The sequence below is a fragment of the Mus musculus genome, chromosome X, assembly GCF_000001635.26.
Source record: "Mus musculus strain C57BL/6J chromosome X, GRCm38.p6 C57BL/6J".
Lineage (NCBI taxonomy): Eukaryota > Metazoa > Chordata > Mammalia > Rodentia > Muridae > Mus > Mus musculus.
The window spans coordinates 150,631,368-150,644,200 of record NC_000086.7 but is presented as its reverse complement, the minus strand read 5'-3'; the positions used below and the strand labels follow the sequence as shown (position 1 = coordinate 150,644,200).

The 12,833-nt window shown below is 39.8% G+C and overlaps 1 protein-coding gene across 8 annotated transcripts in view; it reads right to left on the bottom strand.

The window, feature by feature from the left end:
- Positions 1 to 322: 322 nt before the first annotated feature.
- Positions 323 to 12,833, bottom strand: part of Pfkfb1 (6-phosphofructo-2-kinase/fructose-2,6-biphosphatase 1) — a 56,434-nt gene continuing 43,923 nt past the window's right edge. For 7 of the 8 annotated variants that reach the window (NM_001374170.1, NM_001374172.1, NM_001374171.1 and 4 more), the window contains 5 exons: positions 9,574 to 9,678; positions 4,491 to 4,620; positions 2,224 to 2,286; positions 968 to 1,032; positions 323 to 638 (listed from right to left, as the gene is read on the bottom strand). In NM_001374170.1, coding sequence (NP_001361099.1) covers positions 579 to 638; positions 968 to 1,032; positions 2,224 to 2,286; positions 4,491 to 4,620; positions 9,574 to 9,678 — 423 coding nt within the window. In that variant the 3' untranslated portion in view covers positions 323 to 578. Of the gene's footprint in view, positions 639 to 967; positions 1,033 to 2,223; positions 2,287 to 4,490; positions 4,621 to 8,180; positions 8,259 to 9,573; positions 9,679 to 12,833 lie in introns of those variants that run through there. The other variant, XM_006528756.3, reaches the window with a different exon arrangement.

Sequence of the window (12,833 nt, the reverse complement as noted above, 5' to 3'; positions counted from 1 at the left end):
GAGTCAAATCCCAGGGAGGGAGGGTGTTGATGGCATCATTAATACAAGTAATGAAATTAGGATGGTAGCAAGAGTTGGAGGAGACCAACGCTCTTAGCCCAAGTACTGGATTCTTTTCAGAGTATAATGGTGAACACACCCTGACGCTGTGCACCTTGATTGTCAATGGACAAAACCAACAGGAACTCACATGGGTCTATCTTTTTCTATCTTCGAGGGTGCTACCCAAGGATTCTTCCATCTCAGATGTTCCCACCCATTCTTCACCAGCAGTACCAGAATTGGGTTAGAATCAAGATCTTGAGAACAATGAAAGAAGAAATAACTTTTTCCTGTCCTACAGGCAGGAATAAATGTCTTTATTCATCAGAGAATATTTAAAAAGAACTTTATCCACAACTAGGTAGGCTTAGTTATGGCTAGGAATTGAGACCTGTTTGGGAGCTGCTACAAACTTATTCTCTGGAGGTAGGGCACACTCAGGCCAAAGCCAGAGTCTGCTTAAGGAGAACAAGGCCAGCAGTTCCTACAGGAGGAAGGTAGTGAGAACAGAGACAATCTGATCACTTGAAAAGGGCTCAGTAATGGGCAGGGACAGTGTCCAGGGCTTCCTCGGGTTCACGGGTGATGTCCACATTCTAAGAAGAGAGTCCAGGGTTAGTAGGAAGCATAGAGTCCCAGTCCCTGCCCTGCCTTGTCCTTATTGCTGGGGATCCCTCTTTCAGCAGGGCATAGGTCTTGACCCTCTTCTTAGGCATGGTTGGGGAATCAGCCTGAATCCTGTTTGGTAGGGATTGTCACAGATCTGAATCTCTATAGGCCTAGTCTGTGGTTCTTGCCATTTTTGAGTACTGGTTAATTTGAAACACCTGGGATGTCTGAGGCTGGAGACAGCTTTTCAATGTAGAAGACTACTTTCAGTGTGTACTTTGTTAAAGCAATATTTGGTACAGAGGACCCCACCTACCTCAGGCTTGTCCCGGTGTGTGTTCACAGCCTCCACATTCAGGTAGATGGACTCCACTCTGCAGCCTTAGAAAAGAACAACTCATATGTCCATAAACACTGAGGATAAGCCCAGTTCTTCCTTAAGTTATGTTCCCCTTTCCCATTATCACTGCCCACACCCAGGTCCATACTCTCCAGAGCAGTCATTCTCAACCTATGGGTCACAACCCTTTGGGGGTTGCATAGCAGCTATGCTATATATCAGATATTCACATTCTGACCCATAACAGCAAAATTATAGTTATGAAGTAGCAATGAAAATACTGTTATGGTTGGGGGTCACCACAACATGAGGAACTGTATTAAAGGGTCACAGCATTAGGAGGGTTGAGAACCACTGCTCTAGACTGTATCTCCCCTGAAGGCAAGGGAGTTGAGAAAAGCTATAGGATGTGTGGCAAAGATCCAGACCCCAAAGCCCTGAAGGCAACAGCTATCTCCCCAGCTCTCTATAGGCTCAGCTTCAGTTGCTCATTTGTACATGGGTAATGAGAGGAGGTGATCTCTGTGACCTCACCCAACTCTTGTGACTTATGAGACAGTGATCTAATCTAGGTATAACTGATAGCACTATGGATCCTCTGAGCCATCCTAGGTAGAAGAGGCCTGGGCTGCAGTTCTGGGTACTCAAGCCCAGGCAAGGTTTACTCAGAGGACAATTAGAGCAACACCAGGGGTGTGATTACCAGGAAGTTCTACCTGAAGAAGAAGGGCCTGAGGCTGGCAGAGGAGCTCCACTGTTCAATCATAGCCCATTGAGCACCATTATGTAAAGTATCCTACCACAGGTTTTGGGAGGTCCTTTTTTCCTGTTCATACCCTGGACTTCATCTGACTCTATCCTTTCACTCCTTAGGAATCTTTCATAGTTAACTAATGCCCCAATGGAGTCTGAATTGCCCAGAATTTTCTTTGAGCTCTTCCTTCAATATTACCTCAACCTATAATTTTCCTTAGGTCTCTGTTGGGGACACTTCTGCTTCAACACAAATAGAACAATGTACTGTACTCAGGGCCAAGGCAGGGACAGAAAGAGCCAGGCTCCAGATTTTTATGCTAGCCTAGTTCTTCCTTGTTATCCTACTGTCACCAGTACCAACTTTACCAGGACATCCTGCCAGCCACCTAGGGAACATCACCCAGGAGCCTTTAGAGCAAATTATAGGCACACTGGAGGCATACTCGTGGTTTCTATTGCTTTTCCTTAGTACTTACCATAAGCCACAGGTGTGAGTTTGAGCACTGTATGCAGAGGACACTTGAGATAGGGCAGCTCATCTGGAAGGGAGGCAGAAGCAGCCATGAGAGATATAGTACTGGGCAGAGGACCACATTCAGGATTGCTAGGTGCTCCTACTTCTACCTCTGCTTCCTACTTGGGCCCCAGCTCAGATTTACACCTGGTATTCTATACAGTGGTTATTTGTGAGGGCAAAAGAGAGCAATCTAGCAGCCTGGGAACAGGGGCAAGACAGCTTAGGAAAGGTAGACAGAATGTAAGTCTCAAAAGATGCCACCTTGTAAAGTCACTTTGCTGCTCAGAGCCTTGGTTTCCTCATCTGAGGAATTGGAATGGGGCCTGCCCCACAATCTTAAAAAAATGCTCTGAAAAGCAGAGATACAAACATATCAGACTTCTAAGACTGGACCACATCCACATTCCATCACCTATATCAAGTGAGGACACTGGAGACCAGGTAAAGAATATGACTTTTTCAATGCCAAGTTCACAAGTTCCCTGGATTCCAGTATTGATTTATTCCATAATTCATGTATTCTTTATTTTGAAATTAGTATAACAGAATTGACTCATTAGTATTTATCATGGTTTCCAGACACCTTCAAAATATCTTAGAAATGCAACACTTCAGCATTCACATTAGAAATTGACTGTTGTATGAAAGTTGTGCCAGGCCACCTAAGAAGTATATAGTCTTTGTATATATGCATATGGCAGTATATGAAGTCTACATATGTATGGCAGCATATGTAGTCTGTATATGTATATATGGCTATATGTAAGTTTATATTTATACATATGGAAATATATGAAATCTTAGTATGTGTATTCACACATACACACAGACACACACACACACACAGACACACAGACACACAGACACAGACACACACACACACACACACATATATATATATATATATATACACACACACACACACACATATGTTGTGGATGGGCCTGATGCTGTTTGTATGTTGATGCTAATTTCACTTTCCTGGGAGGAGCTGCAGACAAGAAGTGAGTCACGTACTCAGGTGACTTCTTGTAAATTAATCCTGTAATAAATAGAGGAGCTAATCACTGGGCAAGTAAGCAGGACTTCCGGGTTGGAGAGAGGAAGAAAGGAACCAGGAGAGAGTTAGGTCTTTTTGGATAGGGATAGTGTGAGGACAAGATGTAATATGAGTGTCTCCCGGTTTCAACGGTGGATCCATCAGTATTCAACACCAGAGGATTTAGATTTAGATTTAATAGTGTTGTGTTTTCCTTCACGCAGTGGCTTGTCTGGGATCGAGAGATAAAGGTATGGTGGCAAAGCGTGGGTTTGCCTGAGGTACACTACAGAGGTTGTGGGGTTTTGAAGCATGGGGTTGGTGTGGTAGCTATCTGCCAGTGGGAAACTAGTGAGCTGGGTGTTAACATTTTGGGAGCTCTGGGCCAGAGAGTCTCCATGAGATAAGAACAGGTTGGCCATTGCCTGCCAGTGCATAGCTGGCCAGCCCGCTGGGACAGAGAGTTGCTGGTACAAGTGTGGGAATGAGCTGGTTCATTTTTAATATTTCCCACAACATGTGTGTGTGTATACACACACACACACACGACAGTATATGAGGCCTACATATATATGTATGGCAGCATAGAATAAGTAGTATGTGTATATACAATTGTGTGTATTATAGTATATAAAGCCTGCATATACATACTTTCATAAATACAGGGTCTAGATATATTTGAAAGATAAAATATCACTTAAAAAATTAAATTATAGACATTAAATTATAGACATATCTTATAGACATATAAGATAGCAATCTTGGAGAAATTACTCCTACAACAAGGGTACAGGTCTTACTATCAATCGAGGCCAGTGTGCTTCAGAGATATACTGGCTCAGTATTGAAGTTGTAGCAGACTGTTTATGCTGGCTTTCAATATGCAGATTGGCCGAGTGATATTAATAATGGCAACATAGCACATATAATACATCATACATTCTAGGATTTTAACATGTTTATTTCAACTTAACCATTAATTTTCCCTATTTAGTTGAGAAAGAAGGTTGATGGGAGATAACAGTATTTACTGAATGTAGCACAGATCTATATAGAACAAGTTTGAACCTAAAAGTCCTTAGTTTAAATATTTTGCTTTTAACTACTATGATATAAACTTCTAATTGCATTTCAAATCATATGCAGCTCTTCATCCCAAGAACAGAGATGGGGAAAGGGGCTGTTACCTGAACTTTTATCCAGGAAGTATGCTAGAAGGCACCGCATGACAGCCTGGTGACAGATCACCAGTACATTTTCTTGCCGTTCTAGCTCCATTATAACTGGCTCAAGACGCTGAACCAGATCCTCATAGGACTTAAAAAAAAAAAAAACAGAAGAAGAGAGAGAGAAGAGAGAGAAATAATTGGTAAGCAGAGGGGGTGAAGCACATTGACCCAGAGAAGAAAACTTGGATTGGGAGTCAGAATTGTTGACCCAAACAGTATGACTAGGCAAATCACTTGTCTCTCAGGATTTTAGTTTCTCATCTGTTAAATGAACCAATCAATAAGTGTGGGGTAAAAGATAAGACTATAACCCCCTCTATAAAATATTTACTAACTATACAACTGGCATTCCTTTTTTATATAATAATATTTTTATTAGATATTTTCTTTATATATATTTCAAATGCTATCCTGAAATTTCCCTATACCCTCCCCCGCCCTGCTCTCCTACCCACCCACTCCCACTTCTTGGCCCTGGCATTCCCCTGTACTGGGGCATATAAAGTTTGCAATACCAAGGGACCTCTCTTCCCAGTGATGGCCGACTAGGCCATCTTTTGATACATATGCAGCTAGAGTAAAGAGCTCCGGGGTACTGGTTAGTTCACATTGTTGTTCCACCTATAGGGTTGCAGACCCCTTCAGCTCCTTGGTACAACTGGCATTTCAAAAATAAGAAAAATCATGATCTTTAGTATTCCAAAATGAAAAGAAAAAAGAAAGAAAGAAAGAAAAAGAGAAAAAAGAAAAGAAAGAGAAAAGAATAAGGCAATGTAGATGCCATAACTATCTTGGCACATTTGGCAATCTCACTAGCCAAGAAGTTGGGGTTTTGAAAACCTTATAGAAATAGAAATTAAGCTAAGAGTTGGTACTCAACATCAATCCGAGACTGTCAGAGGACAAATCTCTACCCCTCAGTAAAAGTTTACAATACAAAAACTTTATCCAAAGGAAAATGGTGAGAAAATGTATAGAAAATGTATATTAGACTCTCATGGGAAAATATGAAAAGCTTTCCATAACAATTTATTTTAAAAGGCTGATGGTGTGAGGAACATGTAGAAAGCCTTGTATATGAACATCCTCAGAAACAGAAAGAATGAATGAATGAAAGAGGGAAATAAAGGATTGGAAGGATGCTCAAGACAGGGGAGGAGAAAGGGAAAGAAAAAGAGGACTAAAGAAATGGAGAATAGAAGTGGAGAGTAGAGTGGGAAGGAGGGGGAAAGAAAAGTAGAGAAAAGAGGAGAGGAGAACAAAGGAGACGAGGGGATGGAGATGAAGTGGATAGGGGGAGGGGGTGATCATGTGGAATAGAGTACTACAAAGACACAAACGAGAGAATCTTAAAGGCAACAAAGATAGAAAGACTTTTCACTTAGCCAAAGAGCAAAGAAACAATAATGAAGCTGAAAAGTGTCTTAGCCACAGTGGCAACAATAAGACAAGGAGAGACATCTCTTAAGAGTGCTGAGAAAACAAGTCACCTGAGAGCTCTCTATGCAACCAATTACTGGCAAGGTTTGAGGGTGTGGCCACAGAACACTTAGATGAGAGGAAGGGTGAGAGTACTACTGACAGATAGCAAAGTGGAACTTGAGATAGGAGAAGCAAAATGACCAAAGGGTCAGTAAACACTCAGTTAAATGATGTATCAAATGGTAGTAGCAACAACGGCATTAATAGCTTATTTAGGGATTAAGATGGAGGCTACATAAACATACATATAAAACACTATGTAAGTTAGGAGAGGAAGTTACTAAAGGTAGAAAGAACCTATATTATTTAGGACAACAGCAGAGACGTTGAGTTTGGACCTTGGTAGTCATATATATTAAAATACTAAATGTTCCTCTTCTAGATTCCCCTGTATCTCTTCATAACACTATATTTCCTCTTCCTTAGGGATGGGTACAGGAAAGCAAGTAAAGGAGGGAATATGGGGAGGGGCAACTAACATTAAAAGTCCTCTTGAAAAAAAACCCACATGTAAACCTACTACTGTAGAAGCTTCTTAAAATACATAGATAAGTGAAAGAAATTTAAATGGAGTCATCATATAATAAGGGAGACAATGTCTCAATTAGATATCTTATGTTAGCAAGTTAACGTCCAGTGCCAGAAATGGATTACATCTTATTGGGTCCCAAGGAACCTCACAAAACACTATAGGCTCTTGGTTATCATCCACAATCTGATAGTAAGGCCCTTTTACTGAAGAGACAACTTACTTAGTCATCAAACATGGAGAAATTGAGCTGGTACCCAACTAAGCTTTACCCCTACTGACTAGCATCCACAGTGCCAGAAGGTACTCTGCACATTACCAGGGAAAAGTAACCATTAATATTACCCAGCTACAAACCCTGTGACTTACAACAATGACCTGACTGCAAGATGTACCAGTGCAATGGTGGCACAAACATGGGAATAACAGATTACTTTCTGGTTGAATTTAAGACTTATTCTATGAGATGGAGCCTATACCTGACATACTAAAGTGTTCAAGAACCTGACACTAGATAGGTCATGGGCCTAGAGGAAAACAGAATAGTATAATATATATGTCATATACATTATATATAATGTGTATATATATATATACATATATATAAACATGTATATACTATCTATATCTATCTATCTATCTATCTATCTATCTATCTATCTATCTATCTATCTATCTATAGTATATATATCAGATTATATTATTCTGCTAAAGGAACACAGCAATAAAATGGCCTCTATTGACATATTGCTATACTCAGTGCCTCGTTCAACTCTCATCAAAGAAGCTTCTTGTAGTAGATGATACAGAGACCCACAACTGGACAATGTGTGAGGGTGAGAGACTTTGGAACACTCAGTCAGTCCTAGTTAGGATGTCTTTATCTAACCCTTCCCTTCAAGGCTCAAGGATATTATGTTGAAGAGGAAGCAGAAAGATTATAAGAGCCAGGGGTGTTGGATAACTCCCAGGAAACAGTATCTTCTGAACACAACAGGGCTGATAACAAGTCAGAGCTCAGAGACACTGACAGCATGTACAAGATTAGCATAGATTCAAGCCAGACAGGGTGCCAGCACTGAGAGTGGTAAGTAGACACGTGGTCCTACCTCTAACCAAGAAGCTATTTGCAAATGGACTGGCAAAAGGGAAATGGACTGTGGCTGGTATATCAACCACACCTCAGAGCAGACCCTATACCCAGAAGTAGTTGACCAACACAAAATGAACTCTATGGTTTTGTTTTGTTTTGTGTGTATGAACTTTTTGTTTTGTCTTGGTATTTCTGTCTTGCTCGTTTTTGTTTTAGCTTTCAATTTTGTGTTTTTGCCGGTTCTTTTGAAAGGGACAGACAGAAAGATAGGCAGAGAGAGAGACAGAGAGACAGAGACAGAGAGAGGGGGAACAACATAAAGTTGGGCAAGTAGGAAGGATCTAGGAGGAGTTGGGAGAAAGGAAAGTATAATCAAAATATATTTTAAGAAAATATTCAATTAAAATAGAAATATAAAAAGTTAAATGTTCAAGTCAATTGCATAACAATATACAACAAATTATTCTGAGTAATCTTAAAGTACAATATTTTGACCTCATACCCTTAGTGGGATATCTTCAAAAACAGAAAGAACCATGATGAATTTTTTTTTTTAAGTTAAGCGTAACCTCCACAAGAATCTGGAAACTGATTATAACACATATTGATGAAAAAATCACTCCTAAGGAAAGCAAGAGAAAAATAAAGTAAGCATAGAAAGTTCAAGACAATAGAATTAAATGTTCAAAAGTCAGCAATACCACTTTAAAAAAAAAGTACCAAGCTTAGCATTCAAAAGTCATATTTCAGTTTGGATTAAAAACAACAAAATCCAACATAAAGTGCTTATAAGAGACATAAATAAAACAAAAGTACTCAGAAAAGCTAACATGAATAAATAAAGATGAACCCAGAAAATGGTTAGAAGCTACCATGTAGAGATAGAGTTATGTTAGAATATATTTTAGGCAAATAGCATTAGTAAGAAAAAAAAAGATCTTAGTCACTCTTAATAGAAGATCTGTAATTCAGTGAGAAGATAACATTACTTTTGATTTGTATGCCTCTAATAACACAGCCTAAAAATGTATAAAGGAAATGAGAACAAATTAACATTGACTTTATAAAGTCTGTTCCAAGGATAAAGATGAAAATATGAAAGTGATTTGTGACTGAACTGTTTTATCTTCCCAGATGTCCATATTTTCAAAGGGTTTTGGGTCAGAAATGGACTCTGACTAATAAATACATTAAAATGCAGAACTGTGCTAAGAAGAGGCTAGATTGAAAGCAATAAGCATTCATCTCATAGAGAGACAGGAAAATTATAGTCTGGTTCATATAGTAGCCAAGAAGTTGATTAAACTAATAGCTTTTGTTCCTTGAAATGATGCCAATTGCTGAGAGAGCCTGGAGCTTTAGGCATGTTGGCAACAAGATATTACAGATTTCGAGTTTATTGAGCTATTTCATCTTGTCCAGTAAAAACATGGCAAATACAAGACACTGGACAAAGTATGTTCTTCTAAATACATAAAGTGCCTATAAGCAGGCAAATATGCTGCTTTTAAGAAAGAGGAGGAGCTGGACACAGCACCTATCACTGAGCTAATGACCTGAGTTTGAGCCCCAAGATTCACAGGTTGAAAGGAGAGATCTGAGGCCCATTGGTTGTTCTCGCCTCCACAAGCACACAGGTCATGGCAGGCATTCTCTCACTCACTGAACAAATGAACAAATGAATGAATGAATGAATGAATATTTTTAAAAGAAGAGGAATAGCTTGCCTATAGCTAATGAGTGAATGAATGAATACTTTTAAAAGGAGAGGGATAGCTTGCCTTCAGCTAAGGACCAGAAGAGCATGTACCTCGACAGATGGCAGATACTGAAAACACATTTTCCCTTGTTTCTAAAAGCATTTCCCAAACTCTGGCAGTTGGAATAAGGATACAGGGAAGGAGTCCTAGGAGCTAGGCCACCTCTTCAAACTTTACCTCTCCCTTGGGATAGCGGTAACGATATTTATCCTGGTCCCGTAGTGCAAATTCTTCAGGGTAGTGTTCCTGAATTTCTTCATAAGTCATCTCTTCACAGACACCCTATAAAAAAGTATTTGTGAATAATGTATTGAACAGGGGAAATCAACATAACTTTTCACACAGTTTAGGGACCAGCGAATATGGAACAGTATAATACCTCAGTTTCTGTGAGCATAGTAGCTCCTGAGTTGTAACTGTTACCTGGTGTGTATGTGCTTGTGAGGTATGTGGCTTGTGTGTATAAGGACAAATGGATGGGTGTGTTCAGACTAAGTATATTATATTTTCCTATGATTGTCTCAATAGTTCTATATGTGTACATTATGTATAAGTATATGCTGCTATAAATATGTACAAATAAGGACTTGGTACTGTGTTTGTAAGCATGTGTAGCATGCTTATTATGTGTGCTTGAGGTATGTTTAAAGCCTTGTGTTTGTGTGTATACTATGTATCTCTTTATGCATATGCAGTAAACTTTTTTTTTCCATTTTTTATTAGGTATTTCGCTCATTTACATTTGCAATGCTATACCAATAGTCCCCCATAGCCACCCACCCCCTCTCCCCTACCCACCCACTCCCCTTTTATGGCCCTGGCGTTCCCCTGTACTGGGGCATATAAAGTTTGCGTGTCCAATGGGCCTCTCTTTCCAGTGATGGCCGACTAGGCCATCTTTTGATGCATATGCAGCTAGAGTCAAGAGCTCCGGGGTACTGGTTAGTTCATAATGTTGTTCCACCTATAGGGTTGCAGATCCCTTTAGCTTCTTTGGTACTTTCTCTAGCTCCTTCATTGGGGGCCATGTGATCCATCCAATAGCCGACTGTGAGCATCCACTTCTATGTTTGCTAGGCCCAGGCATACTCTGACAAGAGACAGCTATATCAGGGTCCTTTCAGCATAATCTTGCTAGTGTATGCAATGGTGTCAGCATTTGGAAGCTGATTATGGGATGGATCCCCGGATATGCTAGTGTCTACATGGTCCATCCTTTTATCTCAGCTCCAAACTTTGTCTCTGTAACTCCTTCCAAGGGTGTTTTGTTCCCACTTCTAAGGAGGGGCATAGTGTTCACACTTCAGTCTTCATTTTTCTTGAGTTTCATGTGTTTAGGAAATTGTATCTTATATCTTGGGTATCTTAGGTTTTGGGCTAATATCCACTTATCAGTGAGTACATATTGTGTGAGTTCCTTTGTGAATGTGTTACCTCACTCAGGATGATGCCCTCCAGGTCCATCCATTTGGCTAGGAATTTCATAAATTCATTCTTTTTAATAGCTGAGTAGTACTCCATTGTGTAGATGTACCACATTTTCTGTATCCATTCCTCTGTTGAGGGGCATCTGGGTTCCTTCCAGCTTCTGGCTATTATAAATAAGGCTGCTATGAACATAGTGGAGCATGTGTCCTTCTTACCAGTTGGGGCATCTTCTGGATATATGCCCAGGAGAGGTATTGCTGGATCCTCCGGTAGTACTATATCCAGTTTTCTGAGGAACCGCCAGACTGATTTCCATAGTGGTTGTACAAGCCTGCAATCCCACCAACAATGGAGGAGTGTTCCTCTTTCTCCACATCCACGCCAGCATCTGCTGTCACCTGAATTTTTGATCTTAGCCATTCTGACTGGTGTGAGGTGGAATCTCAGGGTTGTTTTGATTTGCATTTCCCTGATGATTAAGGATGTTGAGCATTTTTTCAGGTGCTTCTCTGCCATTTGGTATTCCTCAGGTGAGAATTCTTTGTTCAGTTCTGAGCCCCATTTTTTAATGGGGTTATTTGATTTTCTGAAGTCCACCTTCTTGAGTTCTTTATATATGTTGGATATTAGTCCCCTATCTGATTTAGGATAGGTAAAGATCCTTTCCCAATCTGTTGGTGGTCTTTTTGTCTTACTGACGGTGTCTTTTGCCTTGCAGAAACTTTGGAGTTTCATTAGGTCCCATTTGTTAATTCTCGATCTTACAGAGCAAGCCATTGCCGTTCTGTTCAGGAATTTTTCCCCTGTACCCATATCTTCAAGGCTTTTCCCCACTTTCTCCTCTATAAGTTTCAGTGTCTCTGGTTTTATGTGAAGTTCCTTGATCCACTTAGATTTGACCTTAGTACAAGGAGATAAGTATGGATCGATTCACATTCTTCTACATGATAACAACCAGTTGTGCCAGCACCAATTGTTGAAAATGCTGTCTTTCTTCCACTGGATGGTTTTAGCTCCCTTGTCGAAGATCAAGTGACCATAGGTGTGTGGGTTCATTTCTGGGTCTTCAATTCTATTCCATTGGTCTACTTGTCTGTCTCTATACCAGTACCATGCAGTTTTTATCACAATTGCCCTTGTAGTAAAGCTTTAGGTCAGGCATGGTGATTCCACCAGAGGTTCTTTTATCCTTGAGAAGAGTTTTTGCTATCCTAGGTTTTTTGTTATTCCAGATGAATTTGCAAATTGCTCCTTCTAATTCGTTGAAGAATTGAGTTGGAATTTTGATGGGGATTGCATTGAATCTGTAGATTGCTTTTGGCAAGATAGCCATTTTTACAATGTTGATCCTGCCAATCCATGAGCATGGGAGATCTTTCCATCTTCTGAGATCTTCTTTAATTTCTTTCTTCAGAGACTTGAAGTTTTTATCATACAGATCTTTCACTTCCTTAGTTAGAGTCACGCCGAGATATTTTATATTATTTGTGACTATTGAGAAGGGTGTTGTTTCCCTAATTTCTTTCTCAGCCTGTTTATTCTTTGTGTAGAGAAAGGCCATTGACTTGTTTGAGTTAATTTTATATCCAGCTACTTCACCAAAGCTGTTTATCAGGTTTAGGAGTTCTCTGGTGGAATTTTTAGGGTCACTTATATATACTATCATATCATCTGCAAAAAGTGATATTTTGACTTCCTCTTTTCCAATTTGTATCCCCTTGATCTCCTTTTGTTGTTGAATTGCTCTGGCTAATACTTCAAGTACTATGTTGAAAAGGTAGGGAGAAAGTGGGCAACCTTGTCTAGTCCCTGATTTTAGTGGGATTGCTTCCAGCTTCTCTCCATTTACTTTGATGTTGGCTACTGGTTTGCTGTAGATTGCTTTTATTATGTTTAGGTATGGGCCTTGAATTCCTGATCTTTCCAAAACTTTTATCATGAATGGGTGTTGGATCTTGTCAAATGCTTTTTCTGCATCTAACGAGATGATCATGTGGTTTTTGTCTTTG